Source organism: Phaethon lepturus, unplaced genomic scaffold (assembly GCF_000687285.1).
Source record: "Phaethon lepturus isolate BGI_N335 unplaced genomic scaffold, ASM68728v1 scaffold19463, whole genome shotgun sequence".
Taxonomy (NCBI): Eukaryota; Metazoa; Chordata; class Aves; order Phaethontiformes; family Phaethontidae; genus Phaethon; species Phaethon lepturus.
Window position 1 is genome coordinate 10,253 of NW_010531410.1, and position 16,606 is coordinate 26,858.

The following is a 16,606-nucleotide window of genomic DNA, read 5'->3' on the forward strand; positions in this document are numbered from 1 at the left end:
TGCCCAGGGAGGGGACACAGGACACTTGCAGACATGGGAGCGGTGTGATAGCAACTGCATGACACCTGGGTTCAATACCCCCCCATTGTAAGGGGAGTTGCCTGAAGAAAAAAAGGTTGGGTTCATTGGCAACTTTGAGCCTTCTCATCATGTTAGTTGGTTTCTCAAGAGGTAGGTTGTTCTAGGAGTGTGTGTAGGGGAGTAAGCTGGGATAAAGATCTAAGGTAGACTGTGGTCCTCAGCTCTGTAGATAAACTGCGGCTAAGCCGCAGGAATTAGAAGCACTGCCCATAAAGCGAGGTGACAGGGTCATGAAGTATCCTTCTCTCTCTCGGTACTGCCTGAGCACCTTCGGGCACTACACGTTCATACCAGACCCTTCAGCAACCTGCACATTTCCTCTTCCCTACTCCCGGCAACTCCCATTGTCCTTCTACCTCTTCTAGTGGATGGAAGCAAGATCTCGCTTTCCAGTCGCTACATGGCCAGCACACACATTGTTTGCACTGCAGGCAGAAAAAGCATGTTTAAATTGGGTTTTAGCCCAAATGCAGGAGCCATCAGACTATAACACAGGCTTATCTGTTCTGAAAGAGCTTAGGTCAAAGTCCTGGGTCTATCACACAAGGTCATCCTCTTTGTCCTGAGAGATCTATCTACCTTAAAGAAGATTAAATCGAGAAACAGTATCCTGACTTCAGACATAAGACTGACCTTAAGTCAAATACTCTCGGCTTTGTCTTAAAAGTGACAGATTCCAATCAAAATGGTAGCTTGCCAAAACCTTCTGTGATTCCATCCCTAGACCCAGAAGCAGAGCATCACACTTATTTCATCGCTTTCAGTGATAAAGGACAGTACTCGCACACAGGTACTTTTTTTTTTCTTTTTTTTTTTATTGCTGTTAATTCAAGGAAAAAGGTTGCATAAAATCCAATCTCTTCTAGAAATATAAGTGACCTTTCCAGTACATTTCAAATATCAAAGTATATGGTAAACATACAAATAAAGAGAAGGTAACATACCTCCTATTTACAGTACAGTATTTTAAATCATAAAATAAGTTCCATAAAGTACAACTGGCAGGTAATTCACAATACAAGTCCATTGGTGGTTTAACACCCTCACTTCAACTCAAATGCAGTTCATTCATTTCAAGTGGTCCAAAAATACCCAGATCAAATAAAAATTTTAATCAAAATAATTTTCATTTACTACTTAAACTTTTTTTTTTTAAATTAAAGCTTTCATCTACCTCCCTCCCCATTCCCCCCCCACCAAGAAAAAAGTTTCAAAATGTACACTGGTGCTATAAATATAAATGCTACCTATGAAGAAATGCAGTAATCAAGCTTTTTTTCTTCAAGTTTTTTGTTTGTTTAGCAATTTATTAGACGGCTGAACCATATATTGATTTTATTTCATCCCTCTATCACACCAGGTCTGATTTTAAGAAAAAACATTTCTGCCATGAACTGTGAGGAATGCCAAACCCTATGGATATACAGTGGTGGTAGTTCATCGGTGTTGAATGCAGCAGTCAAAAAATACACTCATCTTCCAGATAACCTCAGTGCACTTTAGGAAATCAAATATTACCTGGAAGCAATTTAGTACATATATTGGCTTTTAAAAATAAAATAAAAAATACAGCAGCATTAAACTTACTTACTCATGATACTGACATGTTTAATACCATCTTAACACTCATTTCAGTCTTTCACATTATACCGTAATTACGCATAGTGGTAAATTGTTATAAAATAGTGACTTTGCTATTTGGTAGACAGGTTCTAATACTAATACCTGACTATTTTGTAGAAAACCATAGCTTTTGTTCAGTTTGAAATAAAACATTTACATTCTAAGTACAATGCAACACTGTAATAGTTTAGGGAAAAAATATTCAATCAAGTAATGTTCATTCTGTGTTGACACGATGTAGAATAGCTTTAAAAAAGGAAAAAATGCTGTCAACTTTCATTACAAATGCAAACACACTGAGTACAACATTCATACCAATTTTTTCACCTTTGTTGCTGAACATACAGGCTAAAAAGCTACAATGGAAGAAAAATCTGTCAATTTAAGCTCGTTCATTTTTCTGAATCTGTTCCAGTCCACACAGTTTCAGCCCCTTCCTGCTCTATGTATTTTCATTTATTTGGGACTCTCAAGAGCTGTGTATATGTATTATTGTCAGATGTAGTACACATACAGTATTGTGTGTTCCTTCGGACTCTCCTAATGGGACATTTGAACATCTCCCCTCAATTCATGAGCATTAATTTAGACTATGGGCAGGGTCTGTATGAACTGCTAAACACGCATGCAAGTCCAACGAATCCATGTGGACAAAAACAGGGAAAGAAAATAAAACAGCAGCATAAGGAGAACAGGGAGGAAGGGAAGAAGATTGTGGTGGGGAACATGACCAAGTTTCTTCTTTCACCATATGGCTGCTCCACCAGTGATGTCAGAGGTCAGAGGACTTTTTTTTTTTTTAAATGCAGTAAACATTGCACATGTCTCAAGTCTTCAGTGCAAAAGCATGGTTCGAATGCTCTTTTTGATTGTTTGGCTGTCTGTTTGAATAACATGCATTACGCAAGCCTTTTGTAGAACCAGGAGACCGGGGACTCGGCTTTCTTCTTTTGTATGGAACAGAGGTGCAAAAGCAATGAAAAATTCCAAAAGAATATAGAACCGGGAATGTCCCAAAACACAAGACCACCACCCCCCTCCCACACACACCTTCCCCCAATTTCCCAAGCTTCAGTTTAAGTAGGCAATGTTTACTTGTTTCAGTCTGCAGAATCCAAGGTATCATTGGAAGGGGGAGGGGGAGGTGCGTATCTCAGTCTGTAAGTGCCTAAAACAGGAAAGAGAACTACTAAGTCACTGCTCACAATTAAAATGGATTACAAAACCACTACAAGGTATCAAAATGGACATGCTCTTCAAAAGGCACTATCATCCTCCAGTCCTTTCAAAGTAGATCCTAAGATTTTATACTATTTTCTTTCATCTGCTTACTAAAACTGTAAGTTTAAAAAAATATGTAGACCATAGATACAGGACTTCACCTTTACTGGAAAAATGCAAAGAAAAGACCACCCCCATCAAGGTTCGTCTTTCCGGTTCCAGTCCGACCAAACAAGTCAAGTCAGAATGGGCACAGGCCAAGAATGAAAAATAGTTTACGCTCTGTGCAAACGCTGCGTTTTCCCCATTCTTCTGGATGGAGAGAGAAATGGCATGTAAGACTGAAGCCATTCCTTTGATTTTTAGTTCCAATTGGTTTCTGCCTTTTTGCTGCAACTTGTCTTAAAAGTTAAAGCATGTTTCATTTATGTGTTGCATGATGGGGCACAGAAGGATGGCTGACTGTGCATACATAAACGTTAGAAAAGTTAAATTATCAAATGGCCAGTCTGTTGTTTTGTTTAAATTCTCACAAGTTTTAAGAATCCAAGTTCACATCATAGACAGTAATTGGTATCTTTCACTTTTTGCCAATGAATTCTCTCCAAAAAAACACTGAACAGGAATGGAAAGATGGGAAGAACATGCACGTGTCAACATAATGCCAGAAACAATCCAGTGAAAAAAGAATGACACTTTAAGGACTGATATAGTTTGACTTCCCAGCTCCGAATCATACCCATTTTCAACTTAACGCTGTGAAACCCATTACCTTGCGCTGTTCTACAAAATTTTCAGGCAGAGATAAGATACTTCGCAGTTCTAGAGCAGGTCACTAATGCACAACCATTTACACAAAACATACACACGCACACCTTTCTGCAAGACCAGAAACAGCACATTCAGAAAGGTAAAGAGAAATGGCTAAACTCAAAAGCAAGTCCGCTGGGAGTTATCATGATTACCTTGTTGACTGGCCTCCATGGATGACTGCTTACAGTCCTGCGCATAGTGTCCACTTACACCACAATTGTAACATGAAACGTTCCCATTCTTCTTGGGTCCTGACCCATTTGTGTTGGCAACTACGTTAGGTGCTGGATATACAGGATAGAACCTCCCAAATCCTGCCATCTGCTGCATACCATAGTTGGCTTGGCTCCCCATCACTGGGTCATGCATAAGCCCATTTGCATATGGAGACTGAGGCAGGAAGAAAGGAAGTTGCGTTCCATTGCTTTGATGTGCTTGATTGAGGTAGCTGCCATTGCAAAGTGATGGCAGAGTGAAGAAAGATGGAACTCTGTAGACTTGTCCATGAAGTGGGTTATGATAAAAATAGCTATTAATCTGAAGGCTTCCATTGGTCCCACAGCTACACCTACGTCCGCAAGAACCGCAAGGACCAGATCCCAACTGCTGCGGAGGCAACATTGTCCCGTTAGTGTTATTATTTCCAACAGCGTTTATGTAGGATGTGCTGTCACTCTGTGCAGTGCTGTGTGTTAAAGCGGGGCTCGGGCTAGGGGCAGGGCCTGGCGTATGTGTAGGTATTGCAGGAGGAACAGTGGACTGGACCTGACCAACACCTAAACCAGCTGACTGAGGTGGTGAGGAAGTTGCTACAGTGTTTAGCACATTTGTATTCTGGTTGGGCAACACACTGGTAGCATGAGGACTGCCTGGCAAAGCATATGAAGCTGGTGGAGGTGGTGGTGCTGCTGTGGAGAGACCAGCTGCTGGAAGAACCACCTTTAGATTGGTAGGCTGAGGGATCGCTCCTGGGTTTCCCTCAATGTGAGGCACCATTTGATTCAGTCCTACCACCTGGGACGCAGGTTTTGTGATGGGATCTGTAGTAGGAACTGGGGATCCTGGGAAACTACCTGGATTGTGGACTGGGATAAAGGCAGTATTTGGTGATCCAATACTTAAGTTTCCTGTCGGCTGCTGCGGTCCATTAACTGTGCAACTTTCCGATGATCCCTGTGGAGAGGGCATTTTCAATCTATGTATTGCCAAATGCAAAGCAGGGCTACCAGGCTGGACAGAATGTGAAAGGAAAGTGGATGGGACTGGCAAAGGGGAAGCCATCAGCTCAAGACGTTTCTCAGGTTCACCAGAGGTCACTGGGCCCATTCCACCAGGAGGTGAATTTGCAGACTCTCTCACTGGCGAGACAGCAACAGGCGTGGTAACAAGCATTCCCATCGTTTTACCATCTGCAGATATGGGTGGCGGGACAACTGCTTCAGGCTTTTGGGCAGCGCTGTGCATCACACAGTGTAAGGCAGGCATGAAGGAAATATGTTGAAACTTTGCATTCAAAGGATCTTCTGAAAGGCTTCCATTTTCATTATTCACTGCAGAGAGCTGAGCAGATGATTTGTTCATATTTGATGAACTGACAGCACTGTAGCCTGTAAACCTGGTTGTATTTTGATTCCCAGAGTCCTCAGAATTGCTGTCTGTATCTGTAGAGACAAAAGCATTTGTCAGTCAGAAGAACAAATCTGAAACAATATAAAGTCATGCCTTGGACCCATTTACCCATATAAAACTTCCTGAGTTTGATGACACAAACGATAGTTGTTTTCCAAACTAGAATAACTTGGAGATTATTTTCATTCATCCAAATCAAGCTAGGTCAATCTCCATCACTTGACTATTTCAAACTGCCCAGCTAGCTGCTGTGTCTTTGGCTTGAGTATATCTGCAAATGTGAACAGCAGGACACAGATCAAATTAGGAATTTGCCTCTACGTAGAAAGACAGCTTACGCAAATTTGGAAAGAGGGGCAGATTAAACTGGCAATACAAAAAGAAGGACCTCTCAGACATGCCACACAATTCGATATAAAACCAGTCCCTTTCATGCCAAAGTTTTTCCCATTACTCTACCACTGACATTTCTCAAGAGAGCTATGTCACCGAGGCCAGAAAATTATGTATAACATAATTACACAACATATAACATAACTACATACAAAATTATGTAGTTATCTAAAACTTAACGGTATTTAAACAGTCCTGCTATTTCCCAGAAGCCTTCAAACCATCCAGTCACGAAAGCCGCAAAGCAAAATGTGTTCTGTGGCTAGTTCGGAAATGAAAGCAGCTAATAAAACTGAGAAACTAATTAAAATTAATACAAGAAAGAGATTAGTCTAGGAATAAAGACATTCATGCACACTCTCTATAAATACAACCTCTGTCTTTTTCTTCTTCACTATCAAAGCTTTCCCTCCCATCATGTCGTGGACTAGAAGGAGAACTGTAACTTTCAGATGATGTTTCTCCACATGTATCATGACCAGATCCAGCGTCCAAATTCAGATCTAAAAATAAAAATTGGCATTTTTATTTTTAATCTCAGTATATGGAAGTGAGGTTATTTGGTTTGCTCATATCTCATGCTATTTCAGATTTTGTTTGTCCCTACTTAATTGCACCTGTCCCTTCTATTCCTAACATTCCCACTCCCAGCATTCAGGACTGGTCTTGTCCCTATATTTGTGACAATTGAATTGTTGGTGTTAAAGGTGGTGATACTGAAAATGAAAAGAATGATCACCCTTAATAAATTTTGTGATGCTTACATCAACTTGTACTACAACTTCTGAGCGGTGGCCATCAAACATTCCCAAAGAGAAGCAATACTCCTTGGTCATACCAGCAAAGGCAGAACGCTAACTCAGCAGGCAACATCAAAACAACATGCCTTTTTACAATTAACTCCTCCAGAACAGGCTTTAAGCAAACTACATGCACAAAACCTGTTTAAAGAAAGAGAGGTGAACTAAAAAAATTTGTAAAATTGTTTTCTGAATTCCAAATGAGATTATGGGAAACTTATTTGCTGGAAACCAGCTTTCAGGGTGGGTTTAGATCCTATTACTGAATTCAAGTAGGTAGCTAGTATGCTCTGGCTTTCAAGTTCAGCCTCAGAGGTGAAGGAACAAGACAGATGCACTCTCTCTCAGAACGTATGCCAGACACTGGCTTCAAGGAAACACCAACCCCCAACACCTTAGTTGGCAAAACTCCAGGACAAAAATTAGAACACTATTATTTATTTTATTAATTCTAATAAATTACTGTTTTATTCATTTATTATTGCTATTGCAAGTATAATAAGTTGGGATAAGTCATCACAAAGCTGTTTTAATGCTTCAATTCTTGAAATAATTTCCTGGATTAAACCTCTAATTGGTCAAATTATTTTAACAAGTGTTTTGAACATCTAATAGAAGCCTGGAGCCACAGTGTCAACCTCACATCACTGTAAGGGTCTAAAGTGCCAGTCACAAAGTATCGAGTCTTCAAACTTACAAGCCCAACTAACTGCTAACTCAGAAAAGCTAAAAATAGGGAGGAAAAAATGGAAGAAAACATGATGCAGTTAAGAGTTACTGACTGAAAACAGAGCACTGCAAACCAAGCCTGGATCTATAAAGCCAGGCAGAGATTCAGACTGCAACATGAAATTTTTTCTTTCGACTATGTCTCTAAAAGGGTATCTCAAAAGACATTTTGATGTTTGTACACAAACGCACAGGTAGAAAGCTCATCTCTGAGCAGGACTTAATTGCTTCCAGGCTCTGTGGGTTGCAGTTTCTTCCTGGAGTGGCCTTAACTAGCCAACAGTATCAGACAGGCAGTTTCGTATCTGTAGAGTAGTGGGCAGTGAGCAGACCAAACTCCTACGGCAAAGCATTCCCTGCTTAACTTTGCACTCACTATGTCACATGAAATTGCACCACCTCTTAAAGTTATCGTGTGTTCATAAAATCCCAGTGTGTTTTGCCTGACAACAAGAACAGTAATCAAACATGTATGCAGCAAAGCTGTCCTGTAAAGTATGTTTTCTGCTTGTACAGCCCTTAGCTATAACTTTCTAAAATTGTCTGGTTTTGCTAAGTTTGTGAAGTGAGAATTCTTAAAAGTTTTAGTCAAATAGTGTTTCTAAAAGGTAACAAAACCTGCCCATAAAACAGGTGACAATAATTCAGAATGGGATCCACCTGGAACTCTCAATAGTGAGAAGAAAGAATGAAAGCTTAATCAAGACTGTATCCCAAGTGGAAGCAAGAGCAAGACAAGGCACTTTATAAGAGTCCTTTCAACACTTACGCCAATTAGATGGTGTAGAAAAAGGCAAAGTCTTTGTCAACTTTCTGTCATATGAATGAAGTATAGGAGAGGCAAGGCCTCTGATACTGGGGAGCTCAGAAAACATCAAGATGACAAAGTTAAGTGGTAACATAGCCCTTTCAGAAATTCATAATAAAACTGGGAGACTCAATTTACTAAAAGAACACAAATATCATTTTGTCTTATAACTGACTGATGTACACAAGTCTTGGCCTGAATACTGGATTTTGCTCAATTACCCAAACTTGAAAACCCTGTTACGGCAGCACACACAGTTCTGTGTTGTAGCTCAGTAGTCACTTGCTTTACACACCACAGTTCATTAATACTTTGCACCAAGGGTTTTTGTACAGGTTCCTCATAAGCCATTCCACAATAGCTGAAGAAACTAGCGAGTTGCAAAGAGCATGCTAATGACGAGATGCCAGACTTACACATACTTGGACTAGCTCAACACCAACTGTTTCTGCAACTACTACTCCACATAAAGGAACTTATGGAGACTCTACTAGGATTTTTCCAGTTATGTATGAAGAGACATACCCTAAGCAACTGCATTCAGAAGACTGAGTCTAGCATGTTCTGTACAGCAGCAAGTCAAAGCACAGACTGTACAGCCAACAGACTGACTTGCACCAAAACAGATTTCAGACTTGTGATTTCCCCTTTACTGCAGAACAGTGAATACATCAGCAAAGCTGGAAATTCTGTTTCTTACAAACAGCTTGGGGCGGGGGGGGGGAAGCTTACCTTTTGCTGTCCCTGTACGTATATGCTGTGATGTTGCAACTCTAACTCCATTAGTCCTGTTATTCAATCGGCAGTCGGTTTTCTTTGCTTTCTCCCTGTGTAAATAATTTTCAGAGTTTTTTTTCCAAATGCATGGGCACAGATAACCAACCATGAATGAACATAAAATGCCACTGTAAACAAAGGCAGTGACTCCAGGCCAGAAATGTATATTTAATAGATAACAAACAAATAGGTAAACGCTGTTAGTGCAATATACCAGGAACTAAACTACAAGCAGTGTTACTAAACATATGATCAAAGATCTAAAAAAGAAAACACACAAAAAAAGAAATCATGCAGCTGATTCTATGAATGCAGTTGTACACCAGACTACTATAAAAGCATCTGGCTACAGAGTAACAAAATCACAGAAAGTCAACTTGGAAGTAGGCAGAGTATTAGATAAGGGTGGAAATGTTTTCACTTCCTCACAGTGCAGGATTGTATAGCCCACAGGAAGTTCTGAAGCCCTCAGATGTGCAAATTACCTTCAGTAAAACATTTCAGCAAGTTACCACCTACTGTGTAATGTTAAAGGTTGCTGTCAATCCTTATTTGATTTTCAGTGTTCTCTGGACAGCTTTACACCTTTTAACTTTCAAATAAATATAAAAGGAAAAAAGGCAATGCAGTATCAAAGAACCTACTTCTGCTCCTTCATCTTTTTGCTAAATGACAACTGATACTTTGAGAAATGAATCCACACAATTACATTCTATTTTCAAATTACTATTTTTCAGAATATAAAATAGGGATTTTTAAGTAGACTGGCTTCACACTATGCCAGCTCTTGTTCCACAACAGTAATACAAAGCACCTGATTGATTGTAGACTCTCTTTATCAGACTTGAATGCATTACTAGTTACATTGGAAACCTACTTTTCCAGCTGTGGCTTTCCTTTCTTCTTGCTTACTGTAGACAGACTTCGTTTTTCTGTTGTATGCTAGACAGAAAATACAAAGATGCCAGTCAAACAACAGAATGTGTATCACGAAGAGCAACAAAAAAACCCTCCTTCTAGACTTACAGGTACATGAGTCCAAGACTAGTGTGTTCACAGGTGCTACAACCATACAAACAACTACTTCTACCATGCAGCTAGGCCTTTAAAATAATGCACCTTGTCTTGTGTTTATGCCATTATCAGCAAAACACTCAGAAAATTACTACTTGCAGATATTCCAAAGATATCAATCAAAGTATTGTTTGCATGCTGTCTTTCCTCTTGAGGATAAAACCAAATGTTTTTCATCACATACCCAATAAAAAGGCTAATCACAAGGCTTAAGACACTACAGAATTTATTGATTTAAGTGGAATAATTTGATGGTTGAAGGGTGGGAAGTACATGTGGCAAATTATTTTTACATAGTGACAAAGCAGGTACCCAGCCTTAAACTGGAGGTTGCCGCTAAACTAAACTCTAGAATACAACCTAGAAACATGTAAGAAAAAAAACATAGCATCTGCATAATTCTTCAAGTGTACTATTACTCACTGCTAGTAATATGTCATATTTGGCAAAGGAGTAAAATTTATGAAAACTCAGAAATGATCTCTGTCCAAATATGCTGTATTTGGACATCCTTTAAATAGAAAGTAGCTTTTTCTCTACTTTAGTATATTATTTTTTTCTTGCTTCAAGCTTACAATATTTCAAGCTTTGATGCAGTCCACCATTTCATCTTTAGAAGCAAATCTCAGTTCAGTACCCCACCCTGTGAAATAGGGAAACTGTCTTTGTTTGGCTTGCTATCCCTCACATCATAATAAATAGCCAAATTCTGCATGTAGAATAAGAGTAATATTAAGGAATTCTAACATTCAGTGTTGTTCAGATATAAGCAGCGAGCAGCCTTCTTTCCTCCAATTTCAGTAGATTTTATTTATAAGTAGTTATTCTTCTCAACTATACTCACACCAAAATTGACCATTGACAAGACACAAATCTCACAAAAAAGTGCATCCAGCTATTAACTTTTTCAACAAGGATAAATATTTAAGTTACTTAAGATAATGCAAGTAAGATAGAAAGAATATGTTTAACCTGTTGTCCCTATTTCAGCATTAATATGGCTTAGTCATTAACACAGCTTCTAATTTGTTCCTTGCAACACCATAGAAATTCCCTCTGATGACAATATGTTACAGTAAGAGGAAAGTGTCAGATTAGAAATGAACATTAGACTTTTCTGATTACTTATATCCTACTGGGAGATTTTCCTTACAAATTCATAAACAAAATATGCAACTTTATGAGACAGTGGTAAGTAATTACAAGGGCTTTTCTAATCAGGGTCAGTAGCAACTTGAACTTTGATGCTTATTTGTACAATTTTAGCAGGGCTCTTCATCTTTTAAAGGTAAATATAATGATGTGCAATGGACAGTCTTCTCAAGTGTCTCAGAGTATTGCTTTAAAGAAAAAACAGCAACACACCTGGTCAAGTAGGTTTGTACAGTGCTCTGGGTGCTGCTGGACAATACAGCTTTTTCTTCTCCAGTCCATTACCCCATTTTGCTCAGAGTGCTGTATGTTAAGGCTATCCAGTGAAGAACATTTTGCACTGCTAGTGCTGCTGAAAGGAAAAAACAAGAGTTATGCCTATGTGAACAAACTTGCAGGCTTTTCCTACCAACATACACATTTTTGCATCATGTTGGGAAACTGTGGTATTTTGCTTCCAGAAAACCCTAAAAATTCTGAAGATATTTAAAAGATGTAAGTTACAGGAGTTCTTGTGCTCTAAAGTTACTAATGATCTGAACATAATTGGAGCTCCTTTTTCCATTTGTCTACTATAATTTGATGAAAAATTCAGAACAACAGAATTTGTAGAGAACAGTACTTGAGAGAAGAGTTTCCACGGAAATTTCTGCACACGAAGTCTTTTTGTTTGCTTTTTTTGTACCAGATGTGGGGAAATTTTCCAGATGGAGATATATTCTGATTTCACCTTCTCTCTTCCTTATCGTTAATGACAAAGATGGCATTACTTTGTAATCCCTATTTCAGAATTCATGAGACATTTAAGAAAACAAGTGCATGGCTACTTATAGATCATACTGCAGTCATGTTTGTTTGAACTTAAAAATAGTTGTCTTGCTTTATATTTTTACCTTCAGGATTGCTAGTTTTGAGTAGTGCTGGGAAAGGGGAGTTGCATTTGGCATTTAGTCTCGACCTTGTAATGCCTTCCCCTGAAGCTTCTCTTAACAGCAGCTGGTCAGAAGCAATATTTAACCAGGTCTGAGACCACGGTCAACAAAGACTGCTGAAAAAACAGTCAGGGTTCTGACAGTGTCAGTAGGGCACATGGACCTATAAACTTTTTATCTATCGTTCAATGCCCTACTACTGACTGGATGGGAAAAAAAAAAGGGTGGCAGGGGAGTTAACACTTCTAAATTCTTATCAAAATGCTGACTGAAAATGCCTTTTAATTCAGGGCTGTTGGCAAGCTGCTTCATGAAGGTTACTGCAGTATGAAATGTCACTCAGTTCCCGTGACAGCAGGGATCTAGCTCACTCCAAAGCTCAACACATGCTTAAGTTCAGTAGCTACTTACTAAATACCTCTGGAAATAAGTGCTCAAACTACTTAAAAGATGTACAATCGAATATTAAAAAAATAGTTTAAGAAAATGCTGAGAACCCCAGAAGGTCCCAAAATACAGACATGAGACCGTGACTGCAGAGGTATAAGCAAGGTCACTTTAGAAACTTCTTCCAAATGAAGTTATGTGAATCCGCTGCCAAATTTGCAGTCATTTCATGTAAGATGTGATACTACTACATTCGTTTATTTCATCATGTCCAATCTCATTCCTACCACTAAATTTTTGGACCTTTTCAAGAGTAAGGCTGCCATACTGAATAAAAACAAAAGGTAGACAGATGTAATATGCAAATTTTCCTGAAATACACCAATGCTATTTGAGATTAACTGCTCTTGACTCTAGACAGTTTTACACATACTTAAAAGAGAAAAGTTTCATCCAGTGCCATTTCTTTAGAACCCATAAACAGCAGGCTCACATTTTAAGACAACAGACACATAATGCGAACAGGAGAGGACTAACAGATCTTTAGCAGTCAAGAAGTAAACATATTTTCCCCTCTTAAATAAACAGAAAATGGTAGCTAGCAAAAGGAGTTTCTATCACAAATTTTGTGGAAAGGTCTTTCCTTGTCTTTCCTACCCGAAAGATAGATCCTAAACTACAGTAAGCTTTAGTATACTTCATTATACAATGAATAAGAAAAAGACAATTTTTTCATTAGTAACTATATGCTAGTAGGTTTGGATCCCACTCTTACGACTTCATAGTAGGCTGTATATCCACTGGTATCAGAGATTTTGTCAAGATGACATTCTCTTCTTGAAGAAATATAAGTTGAAAGTAAGTAGGAGAGTTAAAAAACAAAACAGAAACAAACCACTAAGTTGTCCAAGTATCTTGTCTATTAAAGATCTGTGAACCTTAACCAACATTGTTTTGGGCTACATTTATACTCTAATTATAGTAATTCTGGGTAATTTTTCCTCCCCTGAGATAAATATATTTTACAGATAAAACAACACAGAACAAAACTGTAAACCACAATAAATTTTGTATTCATTTTTTCCTCTTAATGTAGGTGAAGTATTTCACAACTACGTGCAAACATATCCAAAGTTTCTGGTTAAAATACATTAATGGGTGAATTCACATTACATACTTCATATATTGGAAAGCATATATAAACTACTTCAATATGGTTAAGAAGTGCTTCCACTTACAACGGATGTAAAACAGCAAGGTCTATATGCTTTTGCTACTAAGCAAGGGAAAGAATGGACTACCTTCTCCTATAAGGTCATCTTTGAAGCTACTGAAGAAAAGCTTAAAATCAACAGCACTGGAAATTTTCAGTATATGCATGGGTGTGTGCACACAGGAAAAATACATGCAATACAAATTTATGTTACTCAGCTTATAAAAACACATCAAAACATCAACTCAAGTAGTGAAGATTCACAAAAACTCAGAAAGAAAAGAGTTCCAAATGACCTAGACCTACATATTTAGAAATGGGATCTTTTGAAATATTTTTCTAACATAGATTAAGTTAATAACGCCCCCCTCAAACAACAAAAAGTAAAACAAGAACACCCCACCCCAACCAAAAACCCCACAAACAAGCTTCGATCTAGAAGGAAACACATACTCTCAAAGCATTAACAAATGAAGTTCAGAAATGTAGCACGGTCACATAACATCCTAGTACCTACTTGGCAACAGGACTTTTTCCATTATGTTTCTTATGAACTGCTGTGTGTTGCATTACATCTGAAAAAAAATAAACAAAGCATAATTTCAATAGCAAATCCTATCTCCTCTTTTAGATCAGTCCAACAAATTCATCTTTCCATCACTACCAGAAACTTAGCAGAAAACATGTCTGTTAAACAGGCTAGGCTTCATTGACAGTATTGAAATTAACAGGTGTTGCACAGAGGACAAATCAGGCTGCACGGACAGTATAATCAAGACTTTTTACCTTCCATTTTACAGAAGAATGAAACAGAAAAATAGGAACTGTAACAACAGCTTATGTTGGCTCACCTCTATATTTAATCATAAGGACTAAATGCATGACTGAGTATCACCCAGTATGAAAGGATGGAGAGAGAAAAAAGGATTCAGTCAGAAAAGTACAGGATTTTATAATTTTTTTCTGAATCACTAAAATTCATCTCAAAACTATGTCACATTCTGAATAGCAACCGAAGACAAGTCTTACACAGAAGTATTGCACTCTGATCCTCAAAATTCACTATGCAAGTAAAGCTTTACAAATTACATTTGACATAAAACGAGATACTGCCTCAAACAAAAAGCAAGAACTTTAGAGACATGGTCTTCCTTTTTCTTTAAGGCAACTGTTAAATTTTAACAAAAGCAACTTTTCTTAATTCCAACTGTTGATGAGAGCTTTTTGGTAGCCATCATTTTGCCCAATATGGTTACGATTTAAAAAAAAAAATTCTAAAAAAAAAAAAAATCACAATTTTTAAACTTCTGGTAGCAGTTCACTAAAATGGCACAAAAGATATCCTGAAATGCATTTGTAGTTTCATTAATTGAACAGATTTTTATTTTTTTTTTTTAAGGACAGCATGTAAAACACTTTTTGAGCAATTTCCAAATATATTGTAAATACACTTGGTGCGTTCTGAACTCTAAAGAAGAATATGGTAATGATTTTAAATAAGAAAATGCTATCTGAACTGCATATGTGGATTACTGATTGCACGTGAGATCAACAGCAAGCTTCTTATTAGTTATTAATGTGTAACAGGATAGAAGTGGTGTCATTCTGTAAAAGCTAGTGTAAGTCTTCAGTGGTCCACGTTCACCTAGCCACCCAGCAGAAGCTTATACTTGTTATGATTTTCTATACTGAAAAGAATGCAAAACTGCCTTGCCACTCCTTTCAGAATGAAATGTTGCTTCCACATGTGAACTGTTTTTGAGGTATTTGGAAAACTCCAGCTTTCAGACTGTAATCAATACTTCCTACAGTCCCAAAAAGTCCTTATTAACAGTCCAGAGTATAAAAGCAGCATAGGTTAAGAATAGGAAAACTTCAACATCCTTTCTGTGTAAAAGTAAAAGCTAGACAAATTTGGCACTTTTAATACGAAACAGTCTGCAACTCTTGAAATGCTGCACTGAACTTCTAACCCTGGTAACTGAAGAATAGGTAAAGACATGAAAAGCTACAGTCTCGGCTCAAGTAAATTGTAAGTTATATCTTCCTGGTTGCTGAACACAGCTGTAAACTTCTGACTCCAAGCTGTCTATGAACACTCCCACTCCTTGGATTATACAGCAGCCTCCTAAGGAAGCTGTTGAAAGTATACAAAAATTCTTCATTTACATAGTAGATTTTGTTAACATCTCTCAACTTTGTACCACCAAAGATACCAGTCAACTGTATGATTTCCAGAACTGAGTGTGGTAAAGTTTCTCAGAGAAGAACCACCTTTGAGTACACAACTACCTTCCTCCTGACTTGAAGCTTCTGAACTGTCCTCCTTGAAGTGTTCTGGTGCCTTAACCGTCTTCAAAGAGGGTTGTAAGTTACCTGCAGAGAATAAAGTTCACGTAGTAACTTTATAGATCTCGAACAACTAGACAGTTCCTGAATGCTTGCACTAAACTGAAGCTGAGGAAATGGAAGACTGAACTTACTGGTTTGTGTTTGGCAATAATTTGAACATCATCTCCTTCAAAGCAGGCCATCTCTAAGAGTAAAGGCTCTATGGAGATACTTTTGTTTTGAAGAACAGAGTGTGCAAAACAATTTTAAAGCTATGATGCAATTTCAGAAGGTTGGGATTATGATTATAGTATTAGAAATACTCCTATTATCCTGCACTTCAGATTTTTTTTTTATAATCTTTTTTGTGTTACAGCAGGAAATGGGAGACCACCAATGATAGTTACTACAATTCTTCTACAGCAAGTTACACTCCTCCATTATCACCTGCCAGAAAAGTCCTAATTTGGGCTAAAGGCTTCTAGTGCCCTTAACACAGTCTTCACACACAACTTGCCTTTTTGTGCCATATGGGATGGAAAAAGAAGTGGCAATAATATTTACAGTTTTGTTGCAAATATACCACTGCCATGCTCTAAAAAAGGACTTAAGTTTGGTAATGAATCTACCTCTGGGAGTCTAC

At 38.1% G+C, this 16,606-nt stretch overlaps 1 protein-coding gene across 1 annotated transcript in view; it reads right to left on the reverse strand.

Annotated features, from left to right (window-relative positions):
- Positions 1 to 2,505: 2,505 nt before the first annotated feature.
- The window catches only part of ZCCHC2 (zinc finger, CCHC domain containing 2), a 16,927-nt gene continuing 2,826 nt past the window's right edge, over positions 2,506 to 16,606 (reverse strand). The window contains exons 2-9 of the mRNA XM_010284553.1: positions 15,925 to 16,008; positions 14,150 to 14,207; positions 11,314 to 11,449; positions 9,752 to 9,816; positions 8,830 to 8,924; positions 6,135 to 6,263; positions 3,891 to 5,399; positions 2,506 to 2,872 (exon numbers count right to left, since the gene is read on the reverse strand). Of these exons, the coding sequence (XP_010282855.1) occupies positions 2,805 to 2,872; positions 3,891 to 5,399; positions 6,135 to 6,263; positions 8,830 to 8,924; positions 9,752 to 9,816; positions 11,314 to 11,449; positions 14,150 to 14,202 (2,055 nt within the window). The 5' untranslated portion in view covers positions 14,203 to 14,207; positions 15,925 to 16,008 and the 3' untranslated portion in view covers positions 2,506 to 2,804. The remainder of the gene's footprint in view (positions 2,873 to 3,890; positions 5,400 to 6,134; positions 6,264 to 8,829; positions 8,925 to 9,751; positions 9,817 to 11,313; positions 11,450 to 14,149; positions 14,208 to 15,924; positions 16,009 to 16,606) is intronic.